Source organism: Bufo gargarizans, chromosome 9, assembly GCF_014858855.1.
Source record: "Bufo gargarizans isolate SCDJY-AF-19 chromosome 9, ASM1485885v1, whole genome shotgun sequence".
Classification (NCBI taxonomy): domain Eukaryota; kingdom Metazoa; phylum Chordata; class Amphibia; order Anura; family Bufonidae; genus Bufo; species Bufo gargarizans.
The window spans coordinates 186,194,605-186,211,098 of record NC_058088.1 but is presented as its reverse complement, the minus strand read 5'-3'; the positions used below and the strand labels follow the sequence as shown (position 1 = coordinate 186,211,098).

Genomic DNA, 16,494 nt, shown 5'->3' with positions numbered 1-16,494 from the left:
GCTGTTGCAAAACTACAACTCCCAGCATGCCCGAACAGCCCACAGCAGGGCATTGTGGGAGTTGTAGTTTTACAACAGCTGGAGGGCCGCAGGTTGAGGATGCCTGCTCTACACCATGATACCATCCATCTTCTAACACTATACTGTACATACGCTGTACTGGTCCCCACCTTATGATAGGACCCTACAGATCATTATACCACCCCCTATACTCATAGCTCCATGTCTACTATGACGCACGTGATTTACAGTCCACAGGGTGTAGATAAGCAGCCCCGGTACATCGCCACGCAGGGGCCCCTGAGCCACACCGTGCTGGACTTCTGGAGGATGATATGGCAGTACAATGTTAAGGTAAGCATGCCGGTTCAACACTGTCTTTCTGGTCCACAATATATTATTATACGCTATATAATGTGTTGGATGCTAATTCTGAGCTTTGTCCGGGGCCGCACTGACATTACGTGGTGCTTAGACACTGCGGTCACTCTGACGTACCTGCCGATAGCAGAGGAAAGAACACACCCAAACAGCTAAATATTACCGCCTGTAACTCACCATAAGGCTATATGCACACGAACGTATTTTGTTTCTGCGTTCTTACGTGTTTTTTTTTGGGCGGATGCAAAACGCGTACGGTCGTGTGCATGGTAGCCTAACTACGAGTAAAGTGTTCTTCCTCTAAAATGCCGCCCAGGGTTTTGCTTTCCACTAGCGCCCCGCCATATGGTGTAATTAGTGATTTGCCTGTGAGGTGCAATTACATTTGCATTTATGTTCCGTGCACCGCGGACTCCGTGTGATGGAGGATAGCGAGAGGACAGACACAACATTGTTATTTTCATGAGAGAACTGTACTGGGCTTACGGGCCGTCGCGTTATCAGAGGTCTCCTTCCCCCCCAGCTGTAAAAGCAGTGGGTGTGCCCCCCCCCCCCGTGCCAACTAACCAGTGACTTTGGGCTAAACCTAAGGGCGTGGTCCTGGCAGTTTCCTTCTATTTACCCCTATACAGGGATCTGGAATTCGCTGCAGGGAAGCAAAGCCTCTTCCTCCTGGACTAGTCCTGGCCTGCTGATCCCCTGGGGGCAGAGACACCGGTGCAAAGCACCAAGGGATTAGGCAAAAGGCGTAGTCTGAATACAGTTCAAGGTTGGGGCAGGCTGAGTAAGTGCATACTTTAGATAGCAATTCCAAGGTCGGGGCAGGCAGCAAGGAGCAGACTTGGTAGTCAGGCAAGGTAAAGTACACGGGGTAGTCAGACAAGAGATCACGCCTTCACACTAGAAAACCCAAAGCTCAGGCAAAGAGGTTGTCACGGAAGGTGTTACAGAAAACTAGAAGACACAAATGAAGATCCGACTGACTTGATCCAAAACTAAGGAACCAAAGGGTAAGCCCTGTAACAGCCCTAGCTCTCTCCCTTACTGCTCAGCCCATGCAAAAATCTCTATGGTAGATAATTGCATACCCTCGTTCCTCGACTGTATGACACCTGAACACTCTATAATAGTGAGGGGACACGACCACCGGCTCCCTACACTTAATACGGAGGGAGTCAGGGTCACCTAGGATCAAGCAAACAGGAAAACACAAATAAATGAACAGACTTATCCGTAAAAGCATCGGTTGTAGCATTCAGCATGCACACACTCCAGGAAGTTGTATAAACCGCAAAGTGATGCAGTATGGGAGGGGATTTAAAGGGATGCAATCAGTGCAACTAGATGACAGCTGAGAGAGGGAAACGAGATGACAAAACGAAAGCAAAACAAAAGAACCTCAAGCAGGAGGTTCTGAAGAAAGTCTGTCAGAGCTTCTCAGATGTCTGTGGCGGTGACAGAGGTGGAACGGAAGGCTGATCAGCACCATAGTCAGCAGCTGGACAGAGAGCAAAGGATGTTCACTGAGCCCTAGCTCCAATACACACAGGGTCAGAGAAAGCAGGACAGTGGTGGACATGGACCTCCAGCCTAACACCAGCTAGCCTGTATATTGCATATGAACTGATCTAGGATCTGTCAGGAGACAGGTAGTGAACTTTATTGCCACCTTGGACGATGCCTAGCTGCCATTAATGTTCTTCAGTGCTAGACACCTCTCAGCTCAGTGACATGCAGCTTTGGACTGAGTGTGCAGTACCTTTACCGGCCACTATAAAGTGTACGGCGCTGTGGTACTTTCAGAATGCTGTAATCCCTCCAATCAGCTGATTTCAGGCGGGGAAAGAGGGTCATCATCATTTAAGTCCTGGAAAACTCTTGCATTGTTTACCGACTTTCGCTCTAAAAACTGTATGTGCGATTCCAACCTGTTCCATCAGGAGAGCTCTCATTACTATTGTAGTGGGGCTGGTGCGCTGAGTACACACGCAGCTGGCCAAATTATGGACATAGGTTGAGATATCTCCTATGGATCTGAAGAACATCATGGACTGGCACAGTGGTGTTAGGGCACTTGACGTCCTGAATATCAGCATGCAGTAGCCTGACTGCGCACACGCCCATTATCATGTAATGCGAACGGTAAATTTCCATACGTCTTACGTAATATGCGGATTACTTAATGTGCTGTTTTTTACACTTGGTTTATTTTATGTTGAAAGACAGCGTAAGGAAATTGCTCTCGGGGTTTTGCGTAACTGTGTCTCTGTCTCTGTACAGTCACATTCGCCGCATGTAGACTTACAAGCAAATGATCAGCAAACCCATTCATATGGTGATGTGTCTTCCAGGTGATCGTCATGGCGTGCCGAGAGGTGGAACTGGGAAAGGTGAGTCCGGTTTACGCATACAATCACGGCTATGTTATCGACCGGCAACATCATCATAATATTAAATCGCAGGAAAAAATGGCGGCTCAGGACCCTCCTGGGCAAAAGCCAACTGGCTCCACTCGCTCTTGAGTTGTTGCCGGATCCACCGTGTGACAATCCGGTGCTTCATTATGCAGAGAAAGTATAGGCAAATGAGCATTTAAGTGCAACGGGGGCGGAGCCTCCTCCCTCTCCTTCCTGATTGTGATGCAAGAAACAGGTCCTGTCAACCAAGAAGGAGAGGGGAGGGGCTGGCGGAAGAAGTAGGAGGAGCAAAGCCGCACAGTGAGGCTTGGGAGCACTCTCGGTGCACTTAAATGCTCATTTGCATAAGGTATCATTACCTTCTAGCTGAGGTAGCCTTACCAGTCATGGTGCCTGATGCCAGACTCCCTTTCAGTCCGGAGAGCCCCTTTAAATGGTAAGTTTTGCTTCTGATACCACTTCCTGCGGCTACATCCATTTCTTATATTTAGGGTGACCCTTTCATGGTTTGTTGAACTAAACGTACGGTGACATCAGAACAGAAGTCATAAAGGGGAAGTTCTGGGAACCGTCCTTCTCCTCTTCTCCTACCAGGGCTGAGACGCATCGAATGCTGGAAGTGGCGCATTCACCTGGACGGAGGCGGACAAATTATCAAAAATGAGGATGATATTATTATAATATGACAGATAACACAAGACTTGGCTAGACCACATACATGACGGCCAGCATGCAGGACCTCATGTATATTAAAGGGCATCTGTCAGCAGTTTTGTACCTATGACACTGGCTGACCCGGTGGCAGCTGAAGGCATCTGTGTTGGTCCCATGTTCGATATGTGCCCGCATTGCTGAGAAAAAAAATGATGTTTTATTATATGCAAATGAGCCTCTAGGAGCAACGGGGGCGTTGCTGTTACACTTAGAGGCGCCGCTCTCTCTGCAACTGCCACGCCCCCTGTACTTTGATTGACAGACCAGGGAGTGTAAACATCGTCACACCTGGACCTGTCAAGATATGGCTATGGGAGGATCCGATGAGGGGCAGGAGTACAGCTCAGCTATCTCCATCAGTCCCATAGACTTTCAATGAAGCGTCCCCAGCCCCTTTGTTCTAGTGACTGGTGGGGGCCCCAGTGATTAGGACCCTGCCGATGTCCGCGTATATATAATGGATTCACTCGACTGGGATTTCTCTTGCAGAAAAAATGTGAGCGCTACTGGCCGTTAGACCAAGAGACCGTCCAGTACGGAGTGTTCACTGTCAGCACGGTCAGTATGCGCCCTCCGCCTCTATCTGTATCCGGCGCTGACTACTCCTGTTTACGTTTTGATCTGTCGTCCCGTCTTCAGGTGTCAAAAGTCATCGTGAACCCGGAGGTGGTGTTTCGTAATCTGGCGGTTTACTTTCAGGAGGTGAGTGCCCTGTATATAATATCCAGGAGACTAGACCAACGGTCCCCGTCCGGCAGGCGCAGTCTCTGACCGCTTCCGCAGGGAGGGATAGCGCCAGTGGCGCAGCTAGAAATGACTGGGCCCCACTGCAAATTTTTGATCCCTCAGTAATTTTTTCGCAACCCCTTCCTTTCATGCCGCCCCCGTTCCTGTGGCTAGTAAAGATCGCTCTCTCAGACCAGGCCCGGCAGCTGCTCCATCCGTTTTCTACACTGTCTATACTGTCACTGTGTATAATTTCATCGTGTAATACGGTTGAGGGGGCCCTGACAAAATCTTTGAGTCCTCCTCCTGGAGGGGCCCCCTTTTGGGTCAGGGCCCCCTATAGCTACGCCCCTGGATCGCCATTACAATGCCTTCCCTTGGGATGACGTGCTCTCCCGTCTTTATGCAGGAAGTCCGAGAGGTGGGACACTTCCAGTACATAGCCTGGCCTGACCGCGGGATACCCGACTCGTACACCTGCTTCCTCAAAATGATCCAGCTGGTCCGTCGCCACCAAGGAGAACACAAGGCCCCGATGTGTGTCCACTGCAGGTGAATACAGCCATGAAGGAACCTTCTACTGTGTACTTCACATTAGGAGCCAGAGACAGCTCAGTGACAATCACAGTGGGGGCCGCGATTGGCGCCATGATTGCTGTACGGCGACGGCACGACCTTGTTACGTGATTATTTAGTGTGACCCGTGTTGTATCTCTTGTGCAGTGCAGGTTGTGGCCGCACCGGCGTTATCTGTACGGTGGAATACATCCAGAGCCTTCTAGATAAGCAGGTGAAGTATCAAACATTTCCACCAGAGGGCAGCACTTCGCTGCGCAGGATTATTGACCTCATTGAATGATTTCTACTCTGAGAAATGAAATCTGATGAATCCCTTCAATTCTTCACCATTATCAGGATACACGTTTGCAGTCAGTGAATGACAACACTGTCTATATTGACTGATACGTTGCAGCAAACCAGCAGAGAGACCTACCTGCAGCTGACTTGTTTCGCTCGCCGAGCATTGTCTACACTGGATACAGATGTTATGTGCTTCTCGGCAGGGCTAGCTATAGACAAGTTCACTGCCTCTGAATGTTCTGATTCACTGACAGCAAACAGATATTCACAGACAGCACACATATAATGGGGACATTGATATCTTCAATGGGTCCAAAGCCAAGGTTTTTTCTGCCCTCTCACCCTAAGAGCTTATGTGCACAACCATATTGTATTTTGCGGATCCGCATAAAATACGGATGACGTCCGTGTGCATTCCGTATTTTGCGGAACGGAACAGCTGACCTTTAATAGAACACTCCTATCCTTCTCCGTAATGCAGACAATAATAGGACAAGTTCTATTTTTTTGCGTAACGGAAATACGGAATGAATGGTTCCGCATATTGGTCCGCAAAATAAACCAGAACGGACATGACATGAAAGGTGAGCGCCTGCTTCACTGACCCCAGCCCTGCCTGCAGTCTATCCTAGCAGGCCGCGTCTCTCTGGCGCAGCCTGCTGGTGGCTGCTGGTATAGCACTGACAGTATAATTCTCTGAAGTTCATAAGCAATACAGAATTATATAGGGGCTCCTATTAAATTCCCCTTGTGGGACTAATAAATAGTAAAAAAAAATAAATAGTTATTTATTAAATAAAAAAATTCCAAGTTACAATAGCAAAAATAATATCCCCTCCATATATTTGGTATCATCATATCCATAACAACGTACACTGCACAATTATGTTGTAATTTATCCTATATACGGTGAACGCAGTAAAAACAAAACAAAAAAAAACACAACAGAATTGTTGTTTTTTGCTTATTTGTGACCAAAATAAATAATTTAAAAGCGATCAAAAAGTGATAGGCAACCCAAAATGATACGAAATAGAAATCAAGCCCTCACACAGCTCAGTGGAAAGAAAAATCATAAAAAGTAATGGGCCTTGGAATGCAGAGATGCACAAAAATGTTTTTGCATCCCAAGGCCCATTACTGTTTTTTTAATAGCAAATTTTTGGGCCGAAAATGGGCGGGGGCTACCGTCAACCTTTCCCGAAAGTGGGCATTCCCAGGTGGTCTCAGGGGCAGGGACTTAGATGTCCTGATTTTACCAGTAAAAAACATTGCTATTAGAGGGGTTATCCAATCCCTATAATGACCCCCCTACTGCCTGGGCCCCTCACATAGGTTATACTTACCCTGGCACCGGTGGCACCTTCTGATCCCTGCACAGCCGCCGCTGCATATCCCTGTTGCGTGGATCAAAACATCCGCGCAGCGAACAGCAGGCCACGACGGGGACGAGCCTTCCTAGCATCACGGGTGACGCTAGGAAGGCTAGTCCCCGTTGCAACCTGCTATTGGTTGCTCTCCCCTGACGCAGTGGTGCCGTGCTGGTATCGAAATCGAAGTGGGTGCTGGGAAGCGGGGTAAGTATAAACTATATGAGGGGCACGGGCATTAGGGAGGTCCTTATAATGGTTGGATAACCCCTGTAAGTATAAATATGGCTGACAACAGCGACAATAGATGACCTACACTCTCATAGCCAAAAAAAGATGTCCATGCGATTTGCTGAGCGCCAGCCAATGTCTAAGACCGTGTCTCTTTTACCTTTGCTGCGTTCTTATATTTCAGAGGGTCCCCAGTGACTTCAGCATCTTTGAAGTGGTCATGGAAATGAGACGCCAGAGACCGTCCGCTGTGCAGACCAAGGTACGTGAGCACCAGAGCTAAAAAAATACCTAATCCACCCAGTGTGCAATGTAAGATGCCCCCCGTGTGTACACCCATGAGCACGGGCCTGAGGAGAAGCGTATGACCACGTCCTGGTGGTTTCTAGTACAGGATGCACTGGAGCCACTGGTTTCTGTGGTCGGCCACTAGATTTTGCAGTCTCTTCATGGAACGGTACATGACCCCACTCTCTCCGCAGGAACAGTACGACTTCCTCTACCACGCCATTACTGAGATGTTTGAGAAGCAGCTAAAAGAATATTACAGCTATGAAAACCTGCAAGAGGTGAGTACGGCACAATCCTGGATGACGGAAAAACGGAGAGGATAGAAGTTACGTGTCCTCTCTAAAAAACTACATTGAAATTGCAACACCAAGAAGTCATGTAATCATGTATATCAGCGAGGTTTAATCATTGTTTCTGAGGAAAGCACTTGGGTACACAAATCATCAAGATCTGCTGCTGGTGGCTCCAGATTGCTGACCAAGGACGTCCTAGATGAGCTCGATGGGAGACAAGTCCGGAGATGCTGCAGGCTATGGTAGGACAAGCAACATGCGGCCTGGTGTTGTCCTGTTCAAAAATGGCCACACCACTTGGTCCACTACCGAATTTATGTAATACCGATCTGTTAGTACCTGAAATGAAGACTAGAGTCTGGCTACCGTACATTATACCACCCCACACCATAATCCCGGGAGTAGGACCAGTGTGATGCCCGCTTGTGAAGACCTCTTCATGGAGTTGCCCATGTGCTCTCTAGACCAATCTCCGGCTATCATTGTAAGACAGTGAGGACTCATCGCTGAAGAGGACAGACCTCCAGCCTCCATTGCAGTCTTGCTGTGCACCATGATAGCCTTTGAGGGCAGAGGTGTGAGGTCAGTGGACACTTGTAGCCCAATGTTGTGCAAACGTCTTCTGATGGTTTGTGTAGATGTTTGCCGCCCTAGGCTTGGGATGTGACAGTTTCACTTGCAGTACAGAATGGATCACTACAAGACATTCTTCTAATCAGACGATCCGTCCGGGCACAGGTTCTCCTCTCTGCACCTCTTGCTGTCCTTCCAGTTCGTTGTTGTTGTTCTCCCAACCACCAGGACACGCAGCGTTGACCAGTGCTGACATCTCGGCCTAGGCGTCTAGTGATCTGCCGGAGTGATAAACCAAGGCCTCTCAGCTCAAGGATTCTGTCTCTCAGTTTGGGACAAGTGGCCATCACTGATACATTAATGAACAGGATACATCTCACAACCATCCCACACAACCTGATCTGATTTTTGAGGCTTCATGTGGCTAAATATTTTGCTTTCAATCTTTTATGCCCCAGATTGGAACTAGGTGCTGGAAAATGTCACCATCTGCAGATCTTAGCAAAAAGCTGCTACTTCCTCGATTTGCAGAACCTTACGCCTCGTCCTTCTTTGTGCTGCAATTTCAATGTTGAGGACTGTATATCACGGTGACCAACATGCAAATTGGCTCAAATCAGCCAAACCAGAGACTCTGATTTCACTGACATGAGCTTATTTGCATACTTTTTCCCATGGAGCACTGCCTGAAAATAAGTCTCCATACGGTGTCCCCTAACCTAAGTGGCAAAAACTGTGCGACCAGAAGAAGACCTGCTGCGGCCGCCTCATGAACCAGATGGAGCATCATGTCCGTGCCGCCCAGAACTGACAAAACAGTTCATGTTTTATGTCTATTTTATGAGAAAACAGGAAGAGGAACTTCCTGATTTTGACAGAGACATCACACTACCATCTGCTGCTTGTTGTGTCCTCATTCTGAGTTTGCTGTCCACGCAGTACAAAGCCCCGTTCTACGCGGACGCGGGAGCCCTGAAAACAACAAACCGGATCCAGATCCACACCAGGCAGAAGGACGTCGGTTTACGGTAAGTGACCTGCAATGCCTGATCTAAACACAAAGAAACCCCATCAGGACACGGCCTATAGCTGGCCTTCAGGACCAGGCAATTACTGCATTAGGGCTCATGCACATGACCGTGTGCTGGCCGGGCCCGTGCTGCAGACCGTAATTTGCACGGGCACCGAACGTGGGGCAGCCGCATGCAGATCGCGGACCCATTCACTTGAATGCGGTCTGCGATCTGCATCCAACAGTCCGCACCGCAAAAAAGTAGTGCATGCCAGAAACGCCATGGAAGCACTCCGTAGTGCTTCCGTGGGGTTCCGATCCGTGCTTCCGCACCGCATCTCCGGGTTTGCGGACCCATTCAAGTGAATGGGTCCACATCCGTAATGCTGGGTGCACACGGCCGATGCCCAGTGTATTGCGGACCCGCCATATGCGGCTCATGCACACGGCCGTGTTTTGTGGTCCGCAAAACACAGATCCCCGCCAAGTGCAAGCCACCATTTATTTTCAAACTTTTGTAGAAATGTCCACAAAATGGACAAGGACATGTTCTATTTTATTTTTTTGTGGACGGACGGACGTGCGCTGAAATGAATGGGTCCGCATCCGATCCTGCAAAAAAAAGTGTATCGGAGGTGGACAGAATCTATGGCCGTGTGCATGAGCCCTGATATCAGACGTTGTCAGCCCTGTGACATAAGGACGCTGACAGCGGCACGTTTACTGAAGTGTTTGTGCCTGTTTTAGTCTAAAAAATGCTCTTCTAGACAGTCTTATTTTTTTGGTTGAATTTACTACTGAAATTGCGCCTGTTTTAGAGGCTTTTGCGCCTTGTTCCTTCCCGGCAGTCGGCTGCTCGCTCAGTGAAGGAGACCGCTGCATTGACATGTAGAGATCTCCTTCACAGTATGTGGACGAGGGATTGCCATACAGAATCATTGTTTTGGGCAGCAGATCGCTGTTTAGACCACACAATCTGCTGCCCAGAAACGATGATCGGTGGTGCCTGCACGATCGACAGGATTACCTGATGAACGCGCGTTTTTGCTGGTTCATCGGGTGATCGGCGGCCCATTTAGATGGCCAGATTATTGGGAACGAGCGTTCTAAGGAACAGTCATTCCCAATAATCTGGACGATTATTGGTCTGTCTAAATCATGGGTGCACAACCTGGGGCCACATGTGGCCCTTGATACCATTCTGTGCGGCCCCCAACCATCTGGTAACAGACACGTATGTCTATGTCTTGTGGCTGCTCACATGCATTTTTCATGAATCCTGGAGGTGTCTGTACAATACGCCATAAATTACAGTATTTCAGTTGTTAATACCCTTTTACATTTATTTTCGGCCCTTGTTGTTGGTTCAGTCTGGCAATGTGGCCCCTAACCACAAAACGTTGCTCGCACCTGCTCTAAATCCACCTTTAAAGGGCATCTGTCAGCAGTTTTGTACCTATGACACCGGCTGACCTGTTACATGTGCGCTTGGCAGCTGAAGACATCTGTGTTGGTCCCATGTTCATATGTGTCCGTATTGCTGAGAAAAATGATGTTTTAATATATGCAAATGAGCCTCTAGGAGCAATGGGCTCCGCTCTCTCTGTAATGGTAACGCCCCTGTTGCTCCTAGAGACTCATTTGCATATATTAAAACATCATTTTGCTCAGCAATGAGGACACATAGGAACATGGGACCACCACAGATGTCTTCAGCTGCCGAGCGCACATGTAACAGGTCAGCCAGTGTCATAGGGACAAAACTGCTGACAGATGCCCTTTAAATTCTGACTTAGTGTATTTCTAAGGAAGTGGTAATAACATGAGATAACTGATTATGCAATTAAGTTCGTTGCCATGGTGACTGATGGACGTGCTAACGATAAACCACTTTTTCCATTGACTGCACTTCCAAAACCGTCCTTCCTAAAAAGCAGCACCTAACAGTGCAGAGAGTGGGCAGGCCGTGACCTTTACTGACTGCTGCCATACCCTTAAAGGGGTTGGCCCATCTCGCACTTTGGTGGCATATCCCACCTCTAGGACACGCACCAATTGGACATTGGTGGCATGCGAGATGGGTGAATCCCTGTAAAAGCATACATGAAGTATACACGTATGAGTCTCAGGATGCTTTGTTGTTACCCTTCCTGTAGATGACCGTGGTCCTGGCGGCCTCCATGTTGTGCCCCGTATACGATGCATACCTTACACCTTCTTCTCCCCTCTGTACAGTGTATCTCTGCCCCCGGCTCAGCCCGAAATGAGCAACATATACGCTGTGGTGAATAAAAAAGCCACCGCTCAGGTGTCCTCTCCTGGAAGTAAGTCCCTGGATCTACGGAGCCAGACGTCCTCTCATGTCCAGTATGACAATGTCAGACTACGTCTGTCGCCTACCGCTACGTCCGTGGATCCACTGTATATTCCTAAAGCCAACAGGACGTCCAACATGAGTCCCTTTTCTTCTTCCTATTCTTTGGCTGGAAACCCGTCTCCTCCCGAGGTGGACCCTGACGAATACAGTCAGGTCACCGCACCGAGTGCAGGTAAACGGACAAGCAGGGGCAGCTATCCAGCGTTATGGCCCACCCCAGGGATCAGATCCTGGTGCTGCTTTCTTTCTGGGGAATTAGAGTAAGACCACCGGGCACATGTCTGTGAAACTACAAATGCTCCTAAGACTGAGAGCCTGACTGAAGGAGGAGGCAGCAATGGCAGCTGTCAGTGGTGCAGGACAGGATCTGAGGGCCTCGTCACCTCTCTTATTGATTTGTCCTACGTGATCAATGACGCTCTGTAGTAAGGTGATAACAGGTTATTGCCTCTCCATGTGACAATACGGAATATCATTTTGGACGTCCACCTGCCGAGATGGGAAGAGCCCATAATATCAGCCCTGTCAGGCAGCAGGACCACATGGAGTGTATGACCTCCCAGACGTCCATGAGCCAGGAGACACTTTCCTTACTCACATAGGTGATAGCCGCTATTCACTACTGTGCCAGGCCCCGTACTGCACCGTAAGGAAGCATTCACGTGACCGTATCCGCCATGGGTTTGGGTTCGCAAAATACGGATGTGGTCGTGCACTCTCTGCGGGTCCCACTGAAAAAATACCTATTCTTGTCTGCAAAAGGGACAAGACTAGGACACGTTCTGTGATTTGTAGAACAGCACGGATGCGGACAGCACACGCATGACATTTATGTGTCTAAAGATGCAGATCGGACGCGGATCGAAAATACGGTCATGTGAATGTTTGCTAACTAATAAGCACTTTACTGCATGCTGGGTAAGTGGGCACTTTACTGCATGCTGGGTAAGTGGGCACTTTGCTGCATGCTGGGTAAGTGGGCACTTTACTGCATGCTGGGTAAGTGGGCACTTTACTGCATGCTGGGTAAGTGGGCACTTTACTGCATGCCGGGTAAGTGGGCACTTTACTGCATGCTGGGTAAGTGGGCACTTTACTGCATGCTGGGTAAGTGGGCACTTTACTGCATGCTGGGTAAGTGGGCACTTTGCTGCATGCTGGGTAAGTGGGCACTTTACTGCATGCTGGGTAAGTGGGCACTTTACTGCATGCTGGGTAAGTGGGCACTTTACTGCATGCTGGGTAAGTGGGCACTTTGCTGCATGCTGGGTAAGTGGGCACTTTACTGCATGCTGGGTAAGTGGGCACTTTGCTGCATGCTGGGTAAGTGGGCACTTTGCTACATGCTGGGTAAGTGGGCACTTTGCTGCATGCTGGGTAAGTGGGCACTTTACTGCATGCTGGGTAAGTGGGCACTTTACTGCATGCTGGGTAAGTGGGCACTTTACTGCATGCCGGGCAAGTGGGCACTTTACTGCATGCCGGGCAAGTGGGCACTTTACTGCATGCTGGGCAAGTGGGCACTTTACTGCATGCTGGGCAAGTGGGCACTTTACTGCATACTGGGCAAGTGGGCACTTTACTGCATACTGGGCAAGTGGGCACTTTACTGCATACTGGGTAAATAGGTGTTGCAAGGTATACTAAATGGGCAATGCCCAGCATACTGGTATATCGGTGGTGTGCGGTATGTTGGGGGCTGTGTTACATGCTCTTACGGTATGGCTGCTGCTTGCACACTGGTGACGGGTTCTTGTTGCTTGTTCTGGCTGCATTCGCTATCCTCAACATCTGGTTGGTATGTAAGGAGTGTGGGAACTAATGTCACGCTCATGGACATGGGGGTTGGGGAGCCTACCCTTTTATAACAGGTCATTTAGGCTCCTGGACCTGTCAGCCGCCATCTGTGTTCTGGCTCACTTGACAGGGACCGTTTCTGATCCGTCCTATAGAAAATAGAGAAATGCTACGTACAGTTCCCGTGTTTGGTGCATGTCATGTTTTAATTGTTTTTCATGTTTTACATGTTTTTTGTGCAGGTCTTCTGTCATGTCTGTCTGTTAATAAACCATGTTTCCTCAGTGTGTGTCTGTGTCTTAGGTTAGGTTTGAGGTCCGGGGAGGGGGGGGGAGTAATGTTACTGTATGGCTGGAGCGCCTCACCACAATTAGTGGATGGAGTCATCAGACCTCATTTACATTAAAAGATTCCTATTAAAGGGCATCTGTCAGCAGTTTTGTACCTATGACACTGGCTGACCTGTTACATGGGCGCTTGGCAGCTGAAGGCATCCGTGTTGGTCCCATGTTCATATGTGTCCGCATTGCTGAGAACAATGATGTTTTAATATATGCAAATGAGCCTCTAGGAGCAACGGGGGCGTTACCATTACACCTAGAGGCTCTGCTCTCTCTGCATCTGCCACGCCCTCTGCTCTTTCCTTCACAAGGCCAGGCAGTGAAAATATCATCAGTCAAAGTGGAGATGCTGCAGCAACTGTAGAGAGAGCAGAGCCTCTAGGTGTAATGGTAACGCCCCCGTTGCTCCTAGAGGCTCATTTGCATATAATAAAACATCATATTTCTCAGCAATGCGGACACATATGAACATGGGGCCAACACAGACGTCCTCAGCTGCCAAGTGCACATGTAACAGGTCAGCCAGTGTCATAGGGACAAATCTGCTGACAGATGCCCCTTTAAGTGGCCATTATATATAATCACAGAGGATATTCTAGCAGTGACCTCTTGGGGAGAATGTGGGGGGATTTTACAAATGCTCTTAGGACTCCATGTAGCGGTATGCTGTATATCATGCCACCACTGTGAGGTACCCAGCCCAAACTGCTATAGATATATCCGGGCAAAGTGGCTGTAGCTTTGGACTTAAAGGCCCCATACACTTTAAAAGGGTTTTCCGAGCTTTTTATACCTATCCTCAAGATCCGAGGTCATCAGTATCTGATCAGTGGGGGTCCAACACCTATTTGAGAAGGCAGTGGCTCTCACAGCTCAGCTTTTCCTGTTCATGTATCACGTAGCCTAGGGGCAGGAATGGCGCTGGGCTTGGTGAGGTACGAGAAGGCAGCGGCGCTCAAAACAGGTATCCAGAGGACAGGTTATCAGTATAAAAATCTCTGAAAATTCTTTCAAACCGTCTAAGAGTACGACCACGCGGCCGCTCCGTGTGGTCGTACCCTAAGGCTAGGGCTACACGGCGATAGTTTTGCATGCTGCGACTGCGACACAACATTCGCAAAAAATACATCCGAGTTGGATTTTTGTGTGGCTGTTGCGTCGCAGTCGCATCGTGATACCATTGACTATCACTGTAAAAATTGTTGCGCGACATGAATGTTGTGCGACACATGTCGCCGTATAGCCCTGGTCTAACAGTATATTGTGTATGGCGAGAGATTTTATTGGGGAAGAGGAGGATCGGACATCTTGAAAGTTCAGCGGCCTGTCCTTTTTACTCCCAGGAGATAAGCCACTGAAAATACACGCACACTCGGCTGAGCTGAGCATGTACGTGTACGGGGGCAGTCAAGAGAGGTGTATGGGCGCTAGTACCACCTAAGAACAGGAGAAGGATGTGACGTGGGCACATCTCGTAGACCAGTGTCTGTACCCGTACCTGTCTGTTGTCACTGCTGCCTGTGACGTGCCGGCCGTCCTGTGACCGGCTGACGGTGGCGGGTTATGGATCGGGTGCCATAAGAGTCTTTAACTTTCTCTGACTTTCTTCCTGCCGTAGTCCCATCTTATAACCATCAGAAGTTAGAGAACAAGTGGAGTCAGCCCGTATCCAGTGTGAGTACTACTCTCATTATTCACAAGTACAACTACTACCACCATGGTGATCATAAACGGTGACAATATTCCTGTTTTATTGTAGGCGTATGCGGAGGTATCAGACAGGCCAGGTAAGTGTATGGAAATTACAGATTATTGGGGCACCATTCCATATCTCGGCTGGAGATATGGACACCTTCCGGAGCATTTTTTTTATGATTGAATTTCATTTGTTTTGGGCTAAAATAATTTTTTCATTGGTCTTTATTAAATATATTCAGCCGTTCATGAGGTGCAAGGGTTAAAAATCAGTCTGTTTGCAAGCTGTAAATCTCGTCATCTGACGGCTCATGTGCAGCTCTTATCTCTGATCTCCTGACCTCATAAGCCATATTCTTATCTGTTGAGCTATAATGAGTGTTTGTGAGGTCAGGATAAGAGCTCTACATGAGCCGTCAGATGAGGGGAATTCAAAGTAAACAGAAAGTGACAGCTGGCAGACTGATTTTTTAACCCCTGTATCCCTGAAACGGTAGAACATTTTTAATAAAAAATTTTTTAGCCCCAAATGAGTAAAATGCAGTCGCAAAAAAAATGTCCTGAAAGTGTTCACAGTCTTTAGGGTTCCAGATAAATAGCTTGGCGCTGATGACCGCTTTATTATATGGTCACATTACGTTATTATGGCACACTGTGCCCTGTTCTCCCCCAATGCCCTAATACTGTATGTGACTAGCGGCGGTATAATACAGACCACCCCTTTAAACTGGCCATATAGGCCCCCAATAACTTGTTACTGTTGTCTGCAGAGAATGTACATTTTTACCTTGGGCGTACTGTTCTGGACGTCACCCGTATTAAACAGATCTCATCCTTGCAGATAAATCTCTTGACAACTACGAGACTGTGACGGATTCTTCCAAAGGATGTATGCCAGCAGCTATATCCGGCATAGGTGAGTTCAGGATACGGACCCCCTAACTATCGGGGTCACCCACTAGTTTTCACAAAGTCTAATCAGCGGTCCGGTATAGCACACAGCCTGCTCACTAAGGCCTCATGCACACAAACGTATTTTCTTTCCGTTTTTTTTTATACCATTCATTTCAATGGGTCCGCAAAAAAAAACCTGAAGGTACTCCGTTTCTGTATGTCCGTTCCGCAAAAGAATAGAACATGTCCTATTATTGTCCGCATAGGACTGTTCTTTTAGGGGACACCTGTTCCGTTCCACAAAATGCGGAATGCACACGTACGTCATCCGTATTTTTTGCGGATCCGTTTTTTTTGCAGACTGCAAAATACATACGGTCGTGTGCATGAGCCCTAAGGCTGAATTCACACTGTGTATCGCAGTGTCTGCTTGCCATTTGCGCTCGGAAACCTCCCATTGCAGAGGTCCAACATCCATAGGACCCCATTCATTTCAACGGAGGCCAAAAAGGTGTCCTTTT

The 16,494-nt window shown here is 48.4% G+C and overlaps 1 protein-coding gene across 3 annotated transcripts in view; it reads left to right on the top strand.

The window, feature by feature from the left end:
* The window catches only part of PTPN18 (protein tyrosine phosphatase non-receptor type 18), a 41,743-nt gene that overhangs the window by 21,876 nt on the left and 3,373 nt on the right, over positions 1–16,494 (top strand). The window contains exons 4-16 of one of the 3 annotated variants that reach the window (XM_044305507.1): positions 259–354; positions 2,733–2,771; positions 4,002–4,070; positions 4,152–4,214; positions 4,648–4,790; positions 4,962–5,028; positions 6,885–6,962; positions 7,183–7,269; positions 8,797–8,885; positions 11,105–11,193; positions 15,003–15,058; positions 15,144–15,171; positions 15,921–15,995. In XM_044305507.1, coding sequence (XP_044161442.1) covers positions 259–354; positions 2,733–2,771; positions 4,002–4,070; positions 4,152–4,214; positions 4,648–4,790; positions 4,962–5,028; positions 6,885–6,962; positions 7,183–7,269; positions 8,797–8,885; positions 11,105–11,193; positions 15,003–15,058; positions 15,144–15,171; positions 15,921–15,995 — 979 coding nt within the window. Of the gene's footprint in view, positions 1–258; positions 355–2,732; positions 2,772–4,001; positions 4,071–4,151; positions 4,215–4,647; positions 4,791–4,961; positions 5,029–6,884; positions 6,963–7,182; positions 7,272–8,796; positions 8,886–11,104; positions 11,419–15,002; positions 15,059–15,143; positions 15,172–15,920; positions 15,996–16,494 lie in introns of all 3 variants that reach the window. The other 2 variants (XM_044305505.1, XM_044305506.1) reach the window with 2 other exon arrangements.